Source organism: Aulostomus chinensis, chromosome 2, assembly GCF_037954235.1.
Source record: "Aulostomus chinensis isolate RoL2024-O1b breed Wild chromosome 2, RoL_Achi_v1.0, whole genome shotgun sequence".
Taxonomy (NCBI): Eukaryota; Metazoa; Chordata; class Actinopteri; order Syngnathiformes; family Aulostomidae; genus Aulostomus; species Aulostomus chinensis.
In genome coordinates, this window is record NC_141321.1 from 18,483,489 (window position 1) to 18,506,693 (window position 23,205).

Here is a 23,205-nt window from a genome sequence, read left to right on the forward strand (position 1 = left end):
CAGTGGGTGTGTGAGTGGGAAACTGACAAATATCAACTTTAAAAGAAGCCTCGCGGCGATGAAGATGTGATTTCTGTTCCTCATGCAGCAGCTGGCATCTTTTTTATCGTAAAGATGAGGAGGCTACTGTCAAGATGTGCAAGATGTGTGAAGGTTATAAATCTGTTCTGTTTTGGTTTTTTTATGAGCAAACATCTATCAACCGACGGGAACCCCTTTTACATCATCGGTCTATTTTAGGAAGAGCAGAGAACCTTAACTTTTAAGGTTGGTGGTTTTATGCTGTGTATTTTCCTTAGAACGTGGTGAGGAATGCACATCATCTTATATTGTATATTGTCTTATATTTGTAATCTTACTTGTGTAACACCTTGACAGTGGATTACGAGTGCATTATAATTCAGGGCAAGCAGGCTTGTTATCTGCTTTGGGATTCTGTGCACATGTGGCCAGAGGGCATTTCCCTTCTGCTCGCAGTACAGAGGTCCACTGAACCAACATGACACACAGCAGAGTCAACACAGCGGATGGAGGGAGTATATCATCATGTTTACGGATCTCACTATGGTTTGAATGTTAGGATTTTATTCATACTGTTCATGAAAAAAATGTAATTATAACACATTGGGCCTAACTCATTGAATATTCTCACGCTAATTACATCTTTCACGTTGCAGGATTTTTTTTTTAACCCTAAGTTTAGTCTTACAGACATCAAAGCCTGGTGGCCATTTGCAACGCTTGCATATTGTAAGTCTTAGCCAGTTGAGAGATTTAAGAGGTACACGATGGAAGTGAGGCGCAAGAGTTACAAGTAGCCATGAAGCTTTGCTCAGCGTCTGTAAGACTGAATTGGGGGCTAAAAAAATATATATATAGGTGAGAAAAAAAATTGTGAATGAGGTCCAATATGTTTCAGCTCTTGTATCCATTAAAGGCAGCTGAAATAAATCTGACCACTGTGGATCTGAAACTTCATATCAGCATCTTGAATCACTGAGACACTGCTTCCATCTGGTGGCCATATATCAGCACTGCAGGCAATTCCATCATTGTGTAACACATACTTCCCAGACCGTCCATCATTTTGAGCTACAGCGCTCTGGAACTTCACAAAAATAGACAAACAACAGATGATCAGAGTTTATTAAATAACACATCATGTCTCTAATGGGTGCAGTAAAATGATTGTACAGAGGCGAGCCTTCACGATGCAACATCCGATGTTAATGAGAGAATCAGCTTGTAGCTATACAGAAAACCAGTTTGTGGCCATCTGTCCAAGTTGCCTCATTCAGCACGCTTCTGTCACACTCGTTCCACTTAAATTCCTCCATCACAACAAAACTATACAATGAATGTCAAATATTCACAACAGCACCTCCGCAGCTTCCAGCTTCACGTCGACATCAAGATGAACTGATTTAACAGGTGTGACCCGTTGCTGTCCTGGTTTGTATGTTACAGTTCATGGAACAGGTAGATAAAGGGTTCTGAAGGGTGTACTGTACTCCACAATGTTTGGCACACTGCTGGGCGTGGAAGTGGAGGAGCAGTGGATGAAGTCACTGATATCTGGTGAGTTGTAATGACACTCACATCTTCCTCAGTGCCCCACCTGTGATGAGTCCCTGAGAGGGGCCAGGGAGGGGCCACACATCTCATTAGCCTTCCTTTTCAAGGTATTCCAAGCTTGGCGCGTCCAACCTCTGTTCCTGATTGCGGTTCTTTGTGAATTCCTTCAGCATGTCCATGACCTCTCCTTGGTAGACATCAGGAGTGGGATGGGCCTCTGTCAGCCCCCAAAGAGAACACCGTTAATTATTTTCAGAGGTTATGAGGTGTAACTGGCCCATGTCACACAGAAAACCATGACATTTTTCACTTAGAGGTTGGAATTCCAGTTATAAATGTCCTTTTCATTTAAAAGCATGATGGTGAATCATGAGACAGATGGGAGAGGGGCGTCAAGCACAGGGAGGGGTGCCCCTCTGACATCTCACCGCTCTATTTTAAGACATGCTGAGAACATTAAAAGGAAAGGCTGATGTCGGTTCGTTCAACATACAATTAGATGTCAGTGATGGGACGTCTTTGTTTTGGTTCACAGCAAAAAATATACTGTCTCTGTACAAAGTTGGTATTCATAAGGCCTTTCTTGTCTCATTTAAGGTAATTGATATGCAATGCGAGCAATAGCCCGTCAAGACAGAAACCATCACGCTGAATTATTTGATGGTAATTATTTCTTTAAGTGAAACCAGCTTGTCTACAGCAGTTTTTAGTTGGCATTCCAGAGCAGTTTCTAATTAGATGCATTCAGGTTGCTCTCATGCGCTTTTTTTCAGCTGTTATGCAAAACAGAACAGAAATATAATTAAATCAAACCAGAGAAAATTAGTAGAATAAAAGTTATCCTGGAGCTGAGAAAAAGCTCTGAGTGTGACAACTGGGCCAAGAAGAATAGGAAGAATTAAACCATAACGTCAAGCTTAGTTCAAAAGCAGATTTGTCATTTTATAATTTCAGCAGCAGCAGCTTTGAACTTCAGCTTCATCAGGTGCTGCAGCGAAGACACGGGTTCTCTTCATCGTTTGAAAGGGGAAAATGGGTTTTAACTGTGAAGGTTCCGGTGGCACCTTAGTCCAGACCAGTTGAGCCCACATCACCTTCATCAGCCAGCAGATGTCAACCTATATTAGCTAATATGAACACTGTTTTAGTGTGGTACAGTGGTTTGGTTCAGCTAAGTACAAATGACGTGCTCACATTGTTTGTCTAGCAGAGCGGACTGTGCTCCATCACTGCACTGATGTCATTTTGGACTCTAAGTTATTGATCATTTAACAATCAAATGGTCTGCCTCTAATACATACCACTGTCACATAGGTTTGACCCATATTTGAGGGGTCAAAATATCCATATAGCCTTCAGTATAGAAGAGATATATTGTAATACATAACTTCAGTATATCTATCAGGTGATCGGTTCATGGAATTTTTGACTCAGCCTCAGACTTCATACTGGAGTAGCCAGTCACATGAGCAAAAGGTCAGACTGGGAGACAACAAAGTCTTTGAGATGTCATCGCTTGCTTTATTTTGTGTACACAGCTCTGTCGTTTGGGTCTGGCGGCACCTGCCTTCTGTTTGTGTCCACTCATTTTGAGTTTGAGCAGAGGAGATGAGAAATAGATTCATTTAGGGTAAGAAATCTTCTTCCTCTCCTTTATTTTTTAATTGTGGTTGTCAAACTGCTTTTGGATGCAAATTATTGCCACTTTTTGTACTGGGGAGTTACAGTTCAGCTACTACATCGGTGTGAGATCTGGTCTGAAGCCACCCTTACCTGAGAGGTCCACCCGCCTCCCTCACACTCCATCTCAACCTCTCTCAGGAACTCCCTCACTCTGCCACTCTTACAGAATGTCACTGACAATGTGAATGTTTGCAACGTTAGCATTTACTTGTTTCTTACAATACAGGCCAATGCCTTAACTTTCTGTAAATAAGCTGCCCCCTAGTGGTTTGGAGTGTGGGGTGGGACATGTTAGAGGCAGAAGAATTAAGTCTTTGTTAACATTGTACAGGATACAACTATGTGTATCTTCAGGATTTGATGGAACACTGAGCACCCAGGGTCCAGCTCCAGTGCTTCTATCAGAGTTGGGCAGCTTGTTGGGGGAACTGACATGCATGTCTTTGATGATTGTTTTTTTTTTTTAATTTTAAAAATGTACTTTTAAATTTCCAACTTAAGTGATGACGCTCTAAAATGAATATCAAAATTCCCTCCAGTGTCTGAAATATCGCTCGACTGGAGTTTTTGTGCTGCCTGCTCACTAATTCCTGCATTATATAAATTATTCTCCATGGAAAGGGAATATCATATCTGAAGAAAACTCATCCCGAAGCCATTCTTCTCACCTGTGGCCCAGTAGTAGATGTCCCAGTCATTGCTTGGTTCGTTAATCAGGCGGTCATACTGCTGCAGCTGGGCCTCACTCATTGTATTCAGGTATTGCTTTGCAAAAAGGCTTTAGGAGAGACGGGGAACAGATTTAGACCCATCAGACACATTTTTTGCTTCAGATTAAAAGTCAGAGTTAATGTGAATACGGCAAGCCATCAGGGAATGAATTCCCCACCAGAGACGATGATTGGAAAACCGACGGGGATATTGAAGAAAAACCACAGGCAAACAGGACTTTTGGCCATCCAGTTTACATCGGTGGCTACAAATGAAGATTTGAAGTTTATAAACAAGCTAAAAACAAATAGTTTACCAACCTGAGCAAGATGCAGTTCTCCAGCATGCCCCTCTTACGACTCTCATAGAGCAGGCGGCGTCTCTTGATGTCAGTGGGCTCGCTGGGCTTGGCCTCCCAAGGGGGCAAAGGAATCTCAATTATATCATACTTGCTGTCATCCGGCGCATCTCCACGGTAACCACGGGATGTTAGCAGTCCCATCATTGCTGGTCTCCTGGCTGCCTGGCACACCCCAGTCACCAGCTGAGAGATGATAAACACACAAATGAACGCCAGTGAATCAACATCTACATGTTAGATTACCATTTTCTGAACACCCAGTGAAGTTTCGTCTTTCAGCTGTGCACTGATGCGATTTTCAACAATGACGTTTCTCTTCAAACTGTCAAACATCCTATTACCATTATCTTTTTCATAATCTTCTGATGATTACATTTAAGAGATCGCTGCAAAATGTAACTCACTCTCTCTCTCTCTCTCTCTCTCTCTCTCTCTCTCTCTCTCTCTCTCTCTCTCTCTATATATATATACACACACACACACACACATACATACATACATACATACAGGTAAACTAATATACTGATTTTAGAATGTTTTCACTCCCCTAATTATGACATCTGCATCAGTCCTAAAAAGCCAGTACTGGTCAAGCTTTAGGCTAAAGATTATCGTTAAACTACTACTTATCCTGCTCCCATGACATGTCTTTGAAGAAAGTGTTTAAGGCTCATTGGAAAAAAAAATTAAATTATTTATATATATATATATATATATATATATATATATATATATATATATATATATATATATATATATACACATACATACTGTGTATATATATAAAAACTGCACTTGCATACTTTTAACTTTTTTTCAATAAGAGAATCTCTAAAATGTAACCCACAGATGTTTCACAAATACTGAAGAAGAATGGAGAGAGAGAGAGCAGTGTGTGTGTGTGTGTGTGTGTGTGTGTGTGTGTGTGTGTCGTAGAGGAGAATTGCATAATGTCACACTGCTCTGTTGCACAACTCTTTGATAACGAACTATCCTTCAGGGTTAAAGCTACCACAACATTTAAGGTTAGACGTTTAAGTAAAAAAACAATGTTGCCGTGTCACATTACTACACATTACACAAATTAATCAGCATTTGGACATGTAAAACTCCTCAGGTTAGCATTTGAGCTTCAACAAAAGATACTGTACTTTAAATTACTCGAAACACCACAATAGAACTGACGCCTTCTCTGGGAAACTCACTCTTTTCGCAAAGGCCGAGGACAGCATTTTATATCTCCGGACAGCCCCGTAGTTTAGCCGACTCTCCACCGAGAAGATGTTGCTGAATGACAGACAAAACACTGGAGTTACACAAGCGGTCCTCGCGTCACAGACGACCGGAAACACTTGAGGAAGGCTGGGACGGGACACACCCCTCTCATGATGACATCAGATAATATAGTTTGTGCAATCTCAGAAAAAAAACCCGCTGTAATTATGAAGTTAAAAAAAACATATTGAGTAATTCGTATGTTTAATATCATGCCATTTGATTCACGTAAACCTGAGCGTGTCGCATAAGAACCCGAAGGGACATGGGAACCAATGTTGATTATTGTTTGTGTCCGGTACCTCGGTAACTGACGCACTGGAATGAAACGTTAGCAACTTTAGCATTGGCCAAAACGAACCCACAGTAGTCTGAAACTGCTTGCATGTTGTTAATTAAGAGCAGACGTCCATGTGTTCTCATAGTGCCCATTTAAATACCGACATATTGACTTCTGCCCTCTTGTCATACGTTCAGTTTATTGTTATGTTTTCTTCAAGCTACGTTATTTTCTGCGGACTCGAGCGGAACGTTGGTCAACGTTAGCTAGCTTTTAAAACAACGTGAACTAAAAATATAAATCCTGAATTTTGACTTAACACTCGCTGTTTCTATGCGCTGATGATGTGCCTAGTTTGCATGAGCAAAAAAAAGTGACATCAACAGTACAATTAAACAAGCTGCAGTGCCATCAACTGGATCACCCGAGGCCTACGGGATGTCTGCAGCCACACCGAGTACATCCAAGGAAGAGCTCGCTGACATCTACGGTGACATGAATGAAAACGAGGAGGTGGGTCTCAGTTGCATCTTTTACTGCAAATTCATCAGTGACAGGAGTAATTTGGGCTGAAGTATTAATGTACCCTTGCTTTGGAAACCTTCGTGATCACAAATGTTGTTTGTATGTTTTGTGTGTGCGTGTATCAGTGAAGGGTTTTCTTTCACATTAAAAGTACATTTAAAGTCAGTCTTTCCAGTCAGATACAGCATCATCTTCTCAGAAAAGCTGTAAATTTTGGTGTCAGCCTTTTGAACACATTCATCCATCCATCCATTTTGTACCTCTTATCCTGTTAAGGGTTGTGTGTGTGTGTGTGTGTGTGGGGGGGGGGGGGGGGCTGGAGCCTATCTCAGTCGCCTATGGGACCCTGAACGAGTCGCCAGTCCATCACAGGGCCAACACATGGAGACAGACAACCATTCACACTCACAGTCACACCTACAGTCAATTTACAGTATCAATCAGCCTCGTCCCCTCTTGATGTCTTTGGACTGTGGGAGGAAGCTGGAGTACCAGAGAGAACCCACACAGGGACAGGGAGACTGAACCCAGAGCCTTTTTCACATGAGGCGACAGTGCTAACCACCCCACCACTGTGCCACCCTACTTTTTTCCCGTTTGAAAAATCCTTGGTATCTCCAATGAAAACTTTTATACTTCTTGTTTGTAGAAAATAGAATCATTAAACTTGGTAATTGCTTTTTTTTTTTCTTTTTTTTTTAAGTCTTGCATCGCATGTTTAGTTTTATGACATCAGCATATACTGGAAAACACCATTAATGGCCTTTTCATCTGGATACAGGATTTGGACAAAATTGCTGAAGCAAATGAACTTTTTGACGCTGTTCTGACCGGAGCAGTCGATCATCATAAGACACTTCTAACATACATGGGTCCATCCCATGTTGAACATATGCCAGCTAAGGAGAAGAATAAAACGACAGAAGGAAAAACCCGAAAAGGTGGAATCTCCCCACGAAGATTGTCTTTATACATTGGGAATTTCCCCTGGGTGAGTCCCATTTCTAAGTGTTTATGTTATTTTATCGCAGTGTCCATTTGTGCTGCACCATTCAAGGATCGAAATGTCAGCCTGTGCAATAACTGCTAAAAAAGAAACCAAAAAACAACACAGTTGCTGTTATTTAGAACAGAGCTGTTCAAACGATACAGAAGTGATTTCATCTTGTTTTGTTGTTGCTGTTTATTTTACACAGCATTTGGTACTCTATAAATGTTTAACCAATGTTGACTATTTTATCTGTAAGAAACCAAGCGTATGTCGTTTTAACCTGCACATTGTGAAAAAGACGTGTGAACACTGACTTTGAAAACTCTTTGTTTGAAGAGACTTAAACAGAACTTAGACCGATTACCATATGTGAAAAACTGACCAATCGCTGGCGGCGATGACTCGGTACAGATGTTTATATGATCCATCCCTACTAAGAACCCACTTATTCCTGACAGTCAATAACTCTGAGTTTAAATCATAATTTACATTCTGAGAAAATTTAACCTCCTTACCCAGTACTGCATATCAGTTTGTTGCTGAAGTAGTTCAAGATTTGTAAATTAATGTTGAACACCTCCTGCCATTTTCTCGTTCTCCTTCCCAAACATGCCCATCTCATGCAGTGGACATCTGACAAGGACCTTGTATGCCTGGCCCAGACACTGGGCGTGAGGGACATTACAGAGATCAAATTTGCAGAGAACAAAGTTAATGGTCAGTCACGAGGGTGAGTGCATCCCAGTCTCGGGTTAGTCGGTCAAAGCAAGTACACAGTTTCCTGAACACCTTTTTATTGTTGGAATAGAAAACTTCATGCGTATTTGTTTTGTTGAAGCTTTGTCTTTCTGTGACCACTTTTTATTGTAGCTATGCAGAAGTGGTGGTGACCTCAGATGAGTCACTAAAAACATTGTTGGAGAAAATCCCCAAGTGTAAACTTAACGGAGACACCATAGACTGTCGCTTTGCCACTCTTCAAAACCTCAGCGTGTTTGAGGATGTAGCAAATAAACGTAAGAGCACCACAACTTTCATACAACTAAACATGGTCCAAAATGTTGGCATGACTGATTTCCAGAATATAATTTTCTCCTCACAGGGTTCCCACTGCGTGTGAATTCCAAGGACTCGGATACCTCAGAAAAGATTCCCACATTATTGTCACAGGAGCCCAGTCCTACCACTGTACCCACACTCTTCCCATCACATCCACTTGGTAACAGGTTTCCCTCACTACCCAACCCTTTCCTCGGCCAGCCACCTCCTCCCTTCCCACACATTCCACCCAGCATCCCACCACCCCCTTTGTTCCCCCCTCAGCCGGTCCATGGTCCAAGCCAACCACCTCCCAGTCTGCATATAAATCCAGCGTTCTTTAACCCGGCACAAGACACACACAGCAGCCAAGCGTACAGCCAACAAAAGTGAGAGCTTAACGTACACTACTTTAAAAAAAAAAAGAACATAAAAGAATCCTGTTTGGCATGCAAAGGAAAATAATTGTGTGAGTGGCAGTGAAAACCATTTTTGTATGTTTTGCAGACACGCATCTCAAAGGGGTGACAGAGATTTTGAAGAGCTGTTGAACAGAAATCGAGCTGTAGCGAGCAGCGCCATCACCAAGGCTGTGACAGGAGCAACTGCTGGTAGGTTCCTTTGATCCGATTCTCTAAAGTGAAGAAGGGAACACTGGGACATCAGAAAATACTGTTTTTTCAAGAGAGAAAAAATTAGAAAAAAAACTTAGCACCCAACAGTGGTTGTGGACAGCTCAGAGATACCTTTGTGTTTATTCTTTCATTTTCTGTTTAACAATTTGTTGTGTTAGAGTGAGAGATGCACTGTATTTTCTGAACATGGTATCCTCTCTGGGAAGGAGACAAATAAGTCCATCCATCCATCCATTTTCTCCCGCTTATCCTGTTAAGGGTTGCGGGGGGCTGGAGCTTATCCCAGCAGCCTTCAGGCGAGAGGCGGGGTTCACCCTGGACAGGTCACCAGTCCATCACAGGACCAACACATAGAGACAGACAACCATTCACACTCACAGTCACACCTACAGTCAATTTAGAGCATCAATCAGCCTCGTCCCTTCTTGATGTCTTTGGACTGTGGGAGGAAGCTGGAGTACCAGAGAGAACCCACACAGGAACAGGAAGAACATGCAGACTCACACAGAAAGATCCTGTGATGGAGCCGGGGCTCGAACCTGGAACCTTCTTGCTGTGAGGCGACAGTGCTGACCACTGCACCACCGTAAAGCCTGGCAAATAAGTGCATTTCCCAAAAAGTCTGCATGTTTATTTAAAGATAAAACCTCAATACTGTGTATGTTTTGCTGATCCTGTATTCAGTGCAGGTCCACATTGATTCTTGTAAGCCATTGTAGGTATGACAGCAGTCAACTGAACAGTGGTTTTCTTCTGATTTCGCTCCGGGCATGAAATCTTATTTGGCCATTAAATGTCTGGCACAAGATCCAAGGGTCCTTGTTTATGCTTTGCAAACTCCAGGCACATGCCTTTCATTTAAAAGCTGCTTCTGTAGAGCCACTGTACCACAATTATATGATTGATGGAGTTTTTAAAAAAAATGGTTACACAGAAAAATATACTTTCTTTTGCTGCCTCAGTGCTGTGACACCTAGACCGGTGTGTTGAATCAATAATTAGGGCCTGAGATTACAGGATGCTATGCTTCAGGTTTTGCACATTTGTGAAGTCGAATGTCTTTTGGATCATGTGAAAATAATCAGTAATTATATAGGTTATTGAGAAAATCCAGTTCAAAATAGCCGCAACTCAACCATAATTAAATGTGGCAAATAACTGAACACTATTAAGTACGTATATTCTGTTTCTCATATACATGACAAATTAAGTACTGCAACATGGTGTGTGTGTGGGGGGGGGGACACCAGCTGTAAGTAGGGATCATGTCTGTCTTGAGGTGAAAGAAGTCATGTCTTTAATATCTTATTTATGTTTTACTAATGCAGGAGACCTTCGGGTTGCCATGGAGACTCTATTAACTGCCATTGCCATCATTAAGCAGTCCAGAGTTTATGGGGATGATCGCTGCCAAGCCCTGGTCACCTCACTCAAGGACTGTCTAGTCTCCATCCAGGGAAACAGCAGCTACAGGTTTGTGCTTCAGAACTGTCAACATGATGACTTCTTGTCATCAAGAAAATACTGACGCTGAGAATGAAAACGTGTCTGATCTCGTCAGTTAATATCGCTCACCAACACGTGTTCCTGCAGGGGCAGCAGTCGATCTGGGGACCGGGACAGGGACAGAGACAGAGGTCGTGACAGAGAGCGAGAGCACGAGAGGGAGCGTGACCGAGAAGATCACTCCAGGTGGGAGGGTGGAGGAATGTCTCGAGGATCCAGAGAACATTCCCGGAGTGGAGAGAGGGAGAAGGAGCGCTCACGAGAGCGGGACAGGCACAGAGATCACAGAGACCGCTACCGTTGACTTGGTGAGACTTCCCTTTAACGCGTTAAATTCATCAAACCAGCGTGCGGTTGTTTATCAAAAATATTTACCTGGAACTCCACCAAGACCACAGACCAAAGAGAAACTTCTTACATGAGCCCATTAGTGCGGAATGATCAATACAACACAGTGCTAATAAATTCATGCATTAGTTACCCCTGTATATTGATAATATTAGTACTGTGTTGAAGCGTCTATAAGGTAAAGTCACATTTTTCTCCTGTAAATGAAGTACTGAAACAAAGAAAATTGGTATGACTATTTATGTAAATGTGTTTTTGAGTAAAATGCAGGGATGCACATAACAGGATATTTTACAACTGACTTTGAAACTGTGTCTAACGAACAGTTCATGAAACACAGATCATTTTTTTTGCCTTAGTGATAATCTAGTTGATACTAAAACCTTTTAATTACAGGTTGTAAATTTGAAAGTGTAACACGTTTCACAATGTACCGGTAAAGTTTTTAGAGAGCAGCTCAAACTCCTACATCATTGTCAAATAAGTCACAAATTGCAGCCCCACTTCTGATGTAAATTCTTAAGGGTTTTTGAAGTGTGCTTATGTTTCCCTCCTAGTCTGGTGCAATCTGGGAGGTGTGAAGGAGAGCCAAGACAGTACCGTTTGTTTCTACCCCCCCCCCCCCCCCCCCCGCCCCCAACTTGGAAAAAAAACAAACACTTAAAGGAATTAAGAAAAGGTGAGACGCAAGACGTAACCACAAAAGTCTGTACATTCTTTCGGCATTCATCTGTATATACTGGGACTTTTAACCATTTCAATTTAATGTGATGTAAATTTGTCACAACTTCAGATTATGCTTGCATGTGTGGGACACACAAACAATTCAGTATCATGTGATGTTTTCACTTTCTTTTGTATTATATCTGCAGATTAAAAAAAACGTTACAAAAATGATTATCTTGAATGTAGTGTTTTGCAAAGGCATTTCAGTTTATGTAAATTCACTCGATAACCTGATTTTAATAGAAACTGTAATTCATGTTTAGCGTATCAAAATGTCTGCTGTAAAAAACACATTTATCCATGTTAATATGGAATCCAGAAGGGTACCAGTAATGGAAAAAAAAACATGAACTTCTCCTTAACATGTGCAACATCCCTCCAAGTTTCATGAAATTCAGTGCTCCAAGTAATTTGTTTAATCCTGGTTACAGACAAAACAGTGTGTAAACCTCCTAGGAAGAGGTAATGAATTTACACCCAGCAACCCAGAAAAGCGTCATAGAACAGGAGTACAACTACTAGAAAATCGTGGTCTCTGAATAAGACGATGTGGGTTGAATTTAAGGCACTGCAGTGACTCTACACAGGGATGAGAAATCATTTTCACTCATTCACACCCAGTTTTGGCCGTCACTCTGAACACAAAAAGCAACACAGATGTGATTTAACAGCTTTATTTATGAAAAAAATGCATCGAGGATTTGCACAGATAAATGATTCAAAAGTCTTCATTGTGAACAGCCTTTCCCTCCAGTACTGTCACATCAAAATAAGAATCTGCAACAGCCCCACAAAGTCCATGCACTTCTCGAGGGTGGCCAGTCGCACTCTTACTTTTCCAGTGGAGCATAATTCAACAACTTCTCAATAAGGTCCACGTGAGATAGAAGCATCCTCCGGCAGCAGTATCTCTTCAGGCCAAGGGCATCAAGAGCATCACTTAAGGGTAAGAGGAGATAATGTCAATGCTAATGCATTGCATTCAGATGCACTGAATGAATCGAGAGAGTACCTGCACTTAACTGCATACAAAAAAGCCTAAATGGCCTCTGGCAATTTCAATTATTCATTCCATCACTAAATTTACTTGCGTTCTGACTGCAGACAACATTGAAGTTTAAAGGAGACTTAAATACTACCCTTGAGAAGGTGGGGTAAAGGGTCTTGGTGTGTTGTGTACTTCTGACTGAAATATTCAGTGCACTCCAACACAAATAAAATTAAAATAAATAAATACTGTCAAAATAAAAATAAAAATATACATCGGTTAGTTGGGAAAGCAGTTTAAATTAATTGTTACTGTGCAACACAGTGGTGACCACACAAGACAAGGTTAGTTTTTTTTTTCAACTCACCCCTCGGTATACTCAGCCTGCAGCAGGCCGAGGTATGCCTCCCACTTGTTCCCAACTATCTTCCCGCAAGTGAAGCACCGTACTGGGATGATCATTTTCTTAACACCTGGGGAAAGAGGTGGATCACCGGTTCAAACGTAAAACTACTCAACAAGTAAGCTAACAGTGGATGTAAACGGTCAGAAGCTAATTATTTATAGGTTATTTACACAAATTTTATTAGATATGGATACTAGAACGTTGTCCTGGCGAAATTCATTCCACTGTGGAAATCGAGGCGGGACCAATCCATTCCACCGCTTTACGTTACTTTACGTCAATGTCTATGCCACCATGCCATTTTGCGCACCACATTTGCATTCATGTCGATACAGAATGAATCCATTAATTCAATAGAGTATAGTCTACGTGACAATTATATCTGTACCCGATCTTTCATATCGCGTTGTTCAAACTAAGTGGATGGATCTGCTCCCGTTTAAAGTTGACCCGTGTGACAACAGTGACGTTTTGGAGCGAAGCACCAACAACCACGCTACGCCGGACTGTTAGCTCGCGTTAACTGCTAACATTTACCATTTAAAAAAAACTGTAAAAGACTTCATCGGTTAAAAAAAAAGAATGTTACACTTTTAAAATGTCATTTACTCACCGCCGCTAGTTAAACTAGCGTCCGCCCAGTTATTATTGTATGGAAAGCTGATTTGTTGTTACACAGTGCTAGTGCGGACAGCGATGGCTGCTCCCTCGTTTTCTCACAACGTAAATAATACCATTTCCGTTCCGAACCCTTCAGAATAAAAGCACAATTTCCAAATATGTGCAATGATTTTACGAATTGAAATTAGATAGCTTACTCTCTCATAAATGATTTCATGCATCACATCACCGGTGGAAAAACATATGATATGCTGACCCTACTTTCTAGTTTTTTAAGTGTGATGTCATCTTAATGAAGAATTCATTTCCAGGTCCGATTGATCTGTCTGCATTTGATATAGAAATATGTATTGATACGAAAATTCCATCTGATCATTGGGTACACACACACACACACATACACATACAGACAGACAGACAGACAGTCTTATAATCTGAAGACAAGTAGAAAGAAAAACAACAAATCCGCAAGTCATATTTTATGTAATGTTCATGTGACTACTTTTGTTTATTGTCTGAAATACACCAATCAAAAAACTTTATTGATCCTTGAGATGAATCTGCTGTGAATGGACCAGTGATTATCAATACATACATTAAATAAATAGGAAATAAATTTGTGAATGCTTGTCTGTCTCTATGTGTTGGCCCTGCGATGGATTGGTGACCTGTCCAGGGTGAACCCTGCCCGAAGGCTGTTGGGATAGGTTCCAGCCCCCCCATGACCCTTAACGGGATAAGAGGTAGAAAATGGATGTATGGATAGAAGGATGGAAATAAATTTGTCAGTACTTAAGTCTAAGTACTTTAAAAAAGTGGCAGACCACTAAAGACAGCTTGTTCAATATTCTTTGGAGAGAACAAAAATAACGTTTAACAAAGACAAACTCATCTAGGCTGGTTCACTGCTTTTAATAAAGGTCACATTACAACCTCTTTCTTTTTACACATAGGAGTTTGGGGGTAGAGGGGAGTGTGCATAAGGAAAACATCAGAATTATATCAAAAATATATATCATCATCATCATTGTCACAGTCACCATGATAACCTGACCACTACCACCATCATCTTAAGCATTACCATCATTGCTATTATGAACATCATACATCATTTTCTTTACCACCATTACTACATCATCATTTATGTCAATTCACTTGCTACTGCACAACACATGTGCTAAATGAGGAGTCCTATCTGAATTATTGCATTTATACGCTGTTGAAGTTATGAAAATAGGATTTTTTTTTTGTACACTGTATTGTACAATGTAGGTGAAGTTTGTTTTGGTGTTGGCATTGTATCTTTTGGATGTGTTCAGGGTGTCAACTGTGATGAAATATGCACATAAAAGATCTGTGGATATGTGGCACATTCCCACATATCCCCACTACTAAAACCAAAATTGTGTGTATTTTCTATCTGTTATTTACTTACGAAACAGGGCGGGACATCACCATGTGAAATGCTGTGAACAGATATACAGGTGAGTAGGTGCAGCAACAAAATTGTGACTGCTTGTTTTTCTTTTTTTTTTCTTTGAGTAAACTATACAACAATATTTTGTCTATGCTCTGTTTCCATTGTACTAGGATGCATCTACCAGATGACGGTATTGTCGTTGACGATACATACGTGGGAGCGTAGTGACGCCAGAATCAACTCCCATGTTTTGGCTTTGATATTGCTATACTAATGGCTTGTCAGCCTACTAAAGCTAAGTCTCTACTATAAGATGTAAACAGATTGAACCAGCACAACTGTGGATGTTGTGTAATACATGAAAGGTTATTGATCTGTGACATCATTAGACAGTAACATAAAATACTTTCTTATTCTACAACAAGACATACTCTAACTCTGCAGTCCCTGTCTTGCCACATACACGTGTCTCAGCGATTGTTTCACCTCTATTCCTAAACCAAGGCGTGCTTATATTTTATCACTGAACTTTTCCAGTTGCAATCTTCAATCCTATGTTTGTTTCTTATGTGTGGGCATCTGTTTCTCCTTGTGATCTGAAGGAAGAGGGAGAGAATCTATTTGATTTGTGCAATGAATCACATTGCAGATTCCCAGATGTTTTTAATCTCTTCTCTTGTGAAAAAAGTGAAATAAATTGTAGCACAGCCCTTCTCTGCCTAATTTCAGGTTTTCATGATCTCTTAGGAAGCTCACCTTCTGTGCAAGAAAGTACAAATATTGCACACTATTGTCAACATTTGTGCAAACGGGGTTAAACAAGATAAAGCGAGCTACCTTTTAGAGAATTCAGTCTTGAAAGCTCAGTACTACAGGGTGCATTCTTAAGTACTGAGTTATAACTTTTAATCAGCAGTACTGAAGCAAATACATGCATATACTGTGTTCTTATGCTTCATACACCGCTTTGAAAGGTTTGATTCTCTACATGTTTGCAGGCCAAAAAAAAAAAAGAAAACTTAAGATGCACAGTGGCTCCCCATCCCCCATCTGAACCATCATAGTCTGTGGACTAATCAGAAAGTGACACCAACTCAGCAACTCATAAATTCTTTCACTTGAAACAATGCTTTTGGTTTTAATTTCTCCTCGACAGTAGCAACAATCCCAGCAAGATGGCTCCTGCAGCAATAACAGCACCACCAATGAGGAAGGGTTTCAGGTGTTCCAGAGAGTCTGTGCCGGAGGCCGCAGCCTCATCACCTGCTTCAGCTTCTGCTGCTCCATCCTGGGGAGGAGGAACCTCTGGCTCAGGGGCTGCAGGCACAGGGTCAGCCTTACGTGGGGCAGCAGGCTCCTTTTTCTCTGCTTTAGATGCCACCTTAGGTGCTGGAGCCGGGGACTTGGCCTTGGCTTCCATGGACTCTGAGACAGAGGTGTGGTCTGGTCAGGGGAGGTCTTTATAAGGTCAGCTCTGTGCTGCTTCACTGAAGAAAAACAGCAAACAGCCATCTTATCTGTCTAAATTAGGCTCAGACATCCTGTTGTCTGCTCTGCTGAGTGTTGAACTATCAGAATCCCCGCAATCACTGTATAGCAGTTTAGCATGTGGTAGTGGGGCCTTAAATATGACCTTGGAACACTATGACATTGATGGGAACATGTCGGTGCCTTGGGAATTGTGTTATTTTAGTCATCACAGCTGTGACCCAACTATCCGCTGAAGAGATAATGTCACTACTGCTTCCTTTGTAAAGCTTTTTCACGGGACAGTCAGCTAGTTTAGTTCAAGGGAATGCTGCTGCTGCTGCTGCTGCTGCTGCTGCTGCAGCTAAAAGCTTATTCACAGTCACTGACTGGATCTTTACTTCCTTGACAGCAGCTTAATCCAGATGCAACACGGAGTGGATTTAATCTCTTTTCTGAATTTCTCTCCTCCATAATCATAGAACCGCATGAGTCATAGCCGCTATAAATGGAGGACAAGATGGAGGAGAGAAATAAAGACTACAGTGTCTGCTGGAGAGGAAGTCAGAGACTATGCAAAGTGAGATGGCAGCACGGACAGCATAAACTACCTCTGGAATTGAATGATGCTTGCACTTGTAAGAATGCAAACTGGACACATCTTTTGAAAACTGCATCTGCAAACAAATCCTCCTTTGATCTACTTAGAAGAAATATGGATGTTACATACCTCTGTAACAGCTCTGAGATGACAGCAGTAATGACTGAAGGAGGAATCGCAGCAGCCACTAGAAGTCACAATGTCCTTAATGTAAGAAAATGAAAGAACACGGAGAGATGGAGGACACTGAAAACAGGAGGGAGGAGTATGGGAGAGGGAGAGGAGGAGAGACTGGGATGTACCATCTGTAGCCTCACAATGGGGGTGGTCTGTTGGATTTCATCCATTTCTTTGGAACTAAAAATAAAATTCAAATGAATTTGATGGCTGCAGTAACAGATGTTTCACTCGGTAAAAGAACAGTCTTGTTCACAGTCGTGAGATATGCTAATTACTAATTAATTGATTCATTTAATTTATCTTTAAATGACTAAGGACTATAAATAGCTTTAAGATATAAAATATCTTATGTTCTTATTGTTGCATGCCTGTAAAATTCCTTGCTATTTTTATGAATAGCTTTTGAAAAGATTTTGCAGACACCCAGCTACATGTTTACAATTCCCAAATTCCTTATACATTCTTACAAATACCATCCATCCATCCATTTTCTTCTGCTTATTCCTGTTAAGGGTCGCGGGGGGGCTGGAGCCTATCACAGCGGCTTTCGGGCGAGAGGCAGGGTTCACCCTGGACAGGTCACCAGTCCATCACAGGACCAACACATAGAGACAGACAACCATTCACACTCACAGTCACACCTACAGTCAATTTAGAGTATCAATCAGCCTCGTCCCCTCTTGATGTCTTTGGACTGTGGGAGGAAGCTGGAGTACCAGAGAGAACCCACACAGGAACAGGGAGAACATGGAGACTCCACACAGAAAGAATCCCGTCCCCGAGTCGGGACTCGATCCCGGAACCTTCTTGCTGTAAGGCAACAGTGCTGACCACTGCACCACCGTGCAGCCACAAATACCCATATATTAAAAGATGTAATCAATATTTAACTTCAATGATCACTGTTTATTACATGTCAGTGGGGTAGAGAACAACACAGCACATCACACTACTTTTTTTGCAGTCAAATTCCTTTTGATGGAGCAGGTCTGTCTTTAATTTTAATGAAATTAATATGTTGAGCGCTGGCTCTTTACCTGACAGTTGATTGGTCCTTTTGTATTGAATTCAGAAGTTTTATTCATCAGTTTGCTACTTACTCCTGTATTTTTCCTGCTGTTTAATAATGTCTTTGGACTAAGGCCTATGTATTTGTAATGGAAACATACTGTTCCACTAATGCTGTGTGATACTGCTGGAACAGATTAAACCTGTTGGGTGATTTCAGGTAAGATGGGACATTGTTTGACTGATGCTCCTGTGAATTTAAAAGAAATCTTAACACACTTCTACAAAGTATTTAGGACCATATTAACATTTTTATGTTGTAATTAAATGGAAAGATTTTTTTTCATTCATTCATTTTCAACATTCGTTTAAAAAAATATTCTGGGCACTTAAGGCCATTAGAGCCAAGGTAAGGCTACTACAACCCAAAAATAATAATGTCAATCACTTTTGTCTTGAAGTAGCCATTTTATGCTTATATTTTGAAAAGAGGCAGGATGCCTGCAGATGGTGGTGTTCAGTCGTGAACTGAAAAACCTAACAAATAGAAGGAAGATGACATCAGAATGAATAATCGAATGAAATAATCTCTAAATGATTTAAAATGAATACTGCAGCGTTATTTTCTTACGACAATGAAACTTTTGTTCTATTTGTGAAAGTGCAAAAAAAAGGGGGAGGGGTGGCGGGCTTTAGCCACTTCAAATCCAGATTAATGGACTAAAACATGAACACACTCGTAGTTTTTCACTGCCTCTATAGTGACATCAGTTGCCACAGTTGGACAACAGTGTGACATTATGTTTTTTTTTTTTATCAGCTCTGTCCATCACAATTATATGTGAGAATTGCTTTACTACACACGCAAACAGAAATACTGCTTACCTCGAGCTTGGCATTCGGGGTACGTTCATTCTGAGTGCATTTTGGGTGTCACTTGCATTTGTTAGGCTGCATTCCCTTAATTTATTTTGTTAAGACATTACATTTATTTTAAAGAGTAGATTTTTTTATAACCTGACGTCCATTCCACGCCTGTTATACGTCGAGCCAAAGGTGATTTAAGCATGTCAAGATAGTTTGTAGTTCAAATGCGTGCTATCTGACGTAGACGACGTAACGAGCGATCTCATTATATATATATTCTAAAATCACACAACTTCTCCTCCCCTCTCTACGAGCTTTGAGCCGACTGAATGAAGACATTTGTGGCGTTTTGCTTTGGGTCATGATCTTACAACAGGCAATATAATTCATGCTTTAACAGACCGGACATTTCATCTCGGTCCCGCATTGCTGTTGTGTTGCTGTGGTAACCCACGTTGCCTTCTGTGAATAGTGAAATGCGCAAGTGGTGTTTAAACTAGGATCCCGTCCCGTAAACTACCAGAGCCTTTGTTTGTCTTGGCTGGCCAGGGAAAACACAACATAACGTTCCCTGACAATTAAACCAAATAGAAGCTGTCAAATCGCCATTGAAGCTTTTCCAAGTGGCTTTAAATAAAGGGAAGGCGGGCTCTTAACGTCGCTCTCTTTGGACCAGTTGCTGATTTTTTTTTGACATTCTCAAACCAAGTGGCGCAGGATCTCCAAATTCATTTTACAAAAAGGAGTCAGGTATGCGTAATCAAAGCGGTATATCGACTACGTGATCTACGCAGCTAAAACAGGTATAAGAATAGCTGATTCGTACGTAAACCGGCAGTAGAAATATCTCAGGGGATGGGCCAGGGTCTCGGGAAATGCTGCCTGTGTTAAGCTTGCTACCTCCGCTGGGGTTCGGGAGTTGTCCGGCTGTTGGCACATACAAGCTACTTACCACAACGCTCGACTCACAGCGCTCGTCTCATTCGCCAATCTCGCGGGGCAGTCTTCTTCTTCCGTGGATAGGCATTATCATACCGAGTTCAGTCGGAGGGACATTAAAGGGAGCCACAGTCCGAGAACTGCCACAGCCGACGACGTGTTGCAGTTGAAAGGAGAACCGAGTCGTCCGTCCTTTCGTCCGTCCGTCCGTCCCCAGCGGTCTCAAAACGGCGGTTTATCAATTATGTCGTTTAACAGTGTGTATCGGATTTGTCTGATACCCAGCAGATAACAGAGGAATCCCCCGTTCTTTGCTGCTGCGCGGTTCATTCACCACATAATGACGTCTGTACACTTATTATAATTCTATCGGTGAGACATTGAAGGATTCACCCCTCATCTGTGAGCCGGTGTCGGGGAGAGCGAGGCTGAGGCGGGTCGGCAGTCGGAAGGATATGGGAGAGCGAGCGGAGCCGATGCAGTGGGTCTTGGCACGGCATCGTCAAAATACAGGTGAGATGCGGCTACCGAACACACTGCCTTCTGCTCAACGCACACACAGGGCTGCTAGTCCCCCGAGGCTTTCACCTCATGTGTCGGTGCTGGTTGGAGACACCTTTTTAGGCCATATCACAACTAGCTAGGCCCGCAGGATGCACCTTCAGCAGCGGTTCAGAGACATGAGACACTTGTGCTGCTGCTGCTGCTCATCGACTTGTTGGAATCCCGCATTTCGATGCCGTTGCACGTATGTACACTGGCAGGGTGGCTGCTAACCTCACACCACTGACTTGATTGGACTGCATTGATTTAAGATTTTACTAGAATGTTAAGATAATGTCGCACACTAGGTTACAAGAACGCCAAAGTGGGGTCAAAATTTCTAAGCGTTGTTGACCTAAAATACACCAAAAAATACTATTACTATAAGATACAGCATGAAAAAGACAACTGACCAATTATTTATCTTTTTTTTATGAATTCACTGGTATTTTCAACTCTAGGAGGAGATCCAGACTATGTGCCAGTAGGTGACATGCTTTCTTTTTAAAGGGGGACAGTTAGGGGAATGTGACACATGCATTATCACTTACCCTGTGAATATTTGCACTGATATTTTTGGCCTTCCTTTACTCACGACTCCCAGTAGTGGATACCGTTCTTCCATGGTCATTATGTCCATGCTACTCTTGATGGACAATTGCTTCCATGCAGAGGTGCCACTAATAGGATTTTGAGCAACATCTCTTTAGGCATTTTGAAAATGATAATAGATTGAAGTCACTGATAATGGGTTTGAATGCAACATTGAAAGTTAATCTTGATAACCTCAGGGGAGAGGAATGAGGAACAGATGAGAGGTTTTTTTGGTGAAACATGAAGAATGCATTCAACAGGACCTGGTGCATTATACTAATGCACAACAGAACTTTCCACCCATCAGGGAGACTGAGACCAATATTTGGAACCATTTCTAGTAGAAATGCAAATCTTAGTCAAAATTGAGAATAGTGCAAATTCCAACTAAAAACTTTTAAATCAAAAATCATCTTCATCAAAGAATATTCAGCCTGCATATTTTATGAATGCAAATCAGTCACTTGTTTTAACTAAGGTATTTTACTTGGACTGTATGATGATAGTGATATTTACAGTCTTTTTAAAAATCATTATATGTAACCTTGTTTTATGTGCTGCTGTGTGTCTTGGCCAGGACACATGCGTTTAAAGGTTTTCTCAATATTGCTGTCCTGGTTAAACATAGAAAAAAAAACACTCATACTGACATTGATTGAGACATCTGATGGGTGACTTAAGGACAGGTGCCTACAGCAGAACCAAAATAGCAGGAACTTTATTTAATAGTTAATTCATATATTTATTACTGACAATTTGACAAAAAAAGCCGATAATGATTAATTGTAAAAATACAGATGGGATATTTGGGCGGCACGGTGGTGCAGTGGTCAGCACTGTCACCTCACAGGACGAAGGTTCCGGGTTTGAGCCCCGGCTCCAGCACTGGGTCTTTCTGTGTGGAGTCTGCTTGTTCTCCCTGTTCCTGTGTGGGTTCTCTCTGGTACTCCAGCTTCCTCCCACAGTCCAAAGACATCAAGAGGGGACGAGGCTGATTGATACTCTAAATTGACTGTAGGTGTGACTGTGAGTGTGAATGGTTGTCTGTCTCTATGTGTTGGTCCTGTGATGGACTGGTGACCTATCCAGGGTGAACCCCGCCTCTTGCCTGAAAGCTGCTGGGATAGGCTCCAGCCCCCCCCGAGACGCTTAACAGGAATAAGCGGAGGAAAATGGATGGAAGGAAATGGAATATTTGGCCAGGTCCATTATCTGTTGGCCCTTTTAATTCATGAGCAGTCATGGAGTATATAGAAGTTTTGGTCAGCTTATGAAATTGACATGTTGCAATTTTTTAATATGTACTGTACAGCCCCTCTCTATTTGCTGCTTTGCTTATATTTTTATCATAGGCTTAATCAAGGAACACATGCTTCCCTGCTGCTTTAGTCAGTACAGCGTGACAGAACTAATCCAGTATAATGCATTTAGACATTCTTGTGATAAATCCCCCCTTCATGAGGATAATATGTTTAATTTTTTATTGAGTCTGTATGAAAGAGTTGTTTGGATTAATTTAAACAGTGATTTTTGAATGATGTAATTCCTGAACTTTACTGTATGCCTATGCTCAGTTTCATTCAGTCAGGTGATGTTAAGTGTGGAGACTGTGGTGAACACCGGTTTTATGATAAGCAGCACTTGAAGGAGCAAGGTTGAAATCTGTTGCTTCATTAAATAGAAATAAATGTATTCTGTAAATAGTTAGACTGGGATGGTAAAGTTAGACCCAGCCTTGCAAATGTGCACGATCAACAGTGTTTACAGCCAGTTCAGTGCTGCTATACCCACATGCCTCAGTCCTTGTGGAGACAAATATCTCCAGGGTGTTCTCTCAGATAGGCTGTCTCTGTGTTCCAATGCTATGTGTGAATGTGCGCATGTGTGTGTTCATCACTTCTTTGTGCCTGATCTGAT

General features: G+C 41.4%; 4 protein-coding genes across 10 annotated transcripts in view; 2 read left to right on the forward strand and 2 right to left on the reverse strand.

The window, feature by feature from the left end:
* Nucleotides 1-1,128: 1,128 nt before the first annotated feature.
* sdhaf2 (succinate dehydrogenase complex assembly factor 2) lies at nucleotides 1,129-5,681 on the reverse strand. The gene is made up of 4 exons (XM_086182499.1): nucleotides 5,536-5,681; nucleotides 4,290-4,513; nucleotides 3,927-4,036; nucleotides 1,129-1,792 (listed from the first exon to the last, which is right to left on the reverse strand). The coding sequence occupies exons 1-4, from the start codon at nucleotides 5,560-5,562 to the stop codon at nucleotides 1,665-1,667; spliced, it is 489 nt and encodes a 162-aa protein (XP_086038625.1). The 5' UTR covers nucleotides 5,563-5,681; the 3' UTR covers nucleotides 1,129-1,664.
* A 167-nt stretch (nucleotides 5,682-5,848) lies between these two features.
* LOC147269306 (cleavage and polyadenylation specificity factor subunit 7-like) lies at nucleotides 5,849-11,829 on the forward strand. The gene is made up of 9 exons (XM_086182488.1): nucleotides 5,849-6,398; nucleotides 7,192-7,401; nucleotides 8,028-8,131; nucleotides 8,272-8,417; nucleotides 8,504-8,828; nucleotides 8,947-9,050; nucleotides 10,403-10,547; nucleotides 10,668-10,888; nucleotides 11,486-11,829. Exons 1-8 carry the CDS (start codon nucleotides 6,324-6,326, stop codon nucleotides 10,882-10,884), a joined length of 1,326 nt encoding a protein of 441 aa, XP_086038614.1. The 5' UTR covers nucleotides 5,849-6,323; the 3' UTR covers nucleotides 10,885-10,888; nucleotides 11,486-11,829.
* A 483-nt stretch (nucleotides 11,830-12,312) lies between these two features.
* polr2l (RNA polymerase II, I and III subunit L) lies at nucleotides 12,313-20,475 on the reverse strand. Of its 2 annotated transcripts, none has more exons than XM_086182519.1 (3): nucleotides 20,165-20,475; nucleotides 13,010-13,115; nucleotides 12,313-12,593 (listed from the first exon to the last, which is right to left on the reverse strand). In XM_086182519.1, the coding sequence occupies exons 2-3, from the start codon at nucleotides 13,102-13,104 to the stop codon at nucleotides 12,485-12,487; spliced, it is 204 nt and encodes a 67-aa protein (XP_086038645.1). In that variant the 5' UTR covers nucleotides 13,105-13,115; nucleotides 20,165-20,475; the 3' UTR covers nucleotides 12,313-12,484. The 2 variants fall into 2 exon arrangements, with proteins under 2 accessions (XP_086038645.1, XP_086038637.1); XM_086182511.1 differs by lacking the exon at nucleotides 20,165-20,475 and adding an exon at nucleotides 13,662-13,813.
* dagla (diacylglycerol lipase, alpha) overlaps nucleotides 19,736-23,205 on the forward strand; it is a 36,562-nt gene continuing 33,092 nt past the window's right edge. For 3 of the 6 annotated variants that reach the window (XM_086182402.1, XM_086182411.1, XM_086182429.1), the window contains exon 1: nucleotides 19,736-20,664. The gene's annotated coding sequence lies outside the window, so the exon portion shown is untranslated. The remainder of the gene's footprint in view (nucleotides 20,665-23,205) is intronic. The other 3 variants (XM_086182419.1, XM_086182439.1, XM_086182447.1) reach the window with 2 other exon arrangements.

Bases quoted from the DNA above. Each gene is read 5' to 3' on its own strand.
- sdhaf2 (XM_086182499.1), bottom strand. From the start codon at position 5,562: ATGCTGTCCTCGGCCTTTGCGAAAAGA. The intron at 4,037-4,289 runs GTTGGTAAACTA...TCTCTCCTAAAG, and splicing joins GAGAACTGCATCTTGCTCAG to CCTTTTTGCAAAGCAATACC. The intron at 1,793-3,926 runs GTGAGAAGAATG...GGGGGCTGACAG, and splicing joins CATCTACTACTGGGCCACAG to AGGCCCATCCCACTCCTGAT.
- LOC147269306 (XM_086182488.1), top strand. From the start codon at position 6,324: ATGTCTGCAGCCACACCGAGTACATCCAAGGAAGAGCTCGCTGACATC. The intron at 8,132-8,271 runs GTGAGTGCATCC...TTTTTATTGTAG, and splicing joins GTTAATGGTCAGTCACGAGG to CTATGCAGAAGTGGTGGTGA. The intron at 8,418-8,503 runs GTAAGAGCACCA...TTCTCCTCACAG, and splicing joins TGAGGATGTAGCAAATAAAC to GGTTCCCACTGCGTGTGAAT.
- polr2l (XM_086182519.1), bottom strand. From the start codon at position 13,104: ATGATCATCCCAGTACGGTGCTTCACTTGCGGGAAGATAGTTGGGAAC. The intron at 12,594-13,009 runs GTGAGTTGAAAA...CTTACCCTTAAG, and splicing joins CAGGCTGAGTATACCGAGGG to TGATGCTCTTGATGCCCTTG.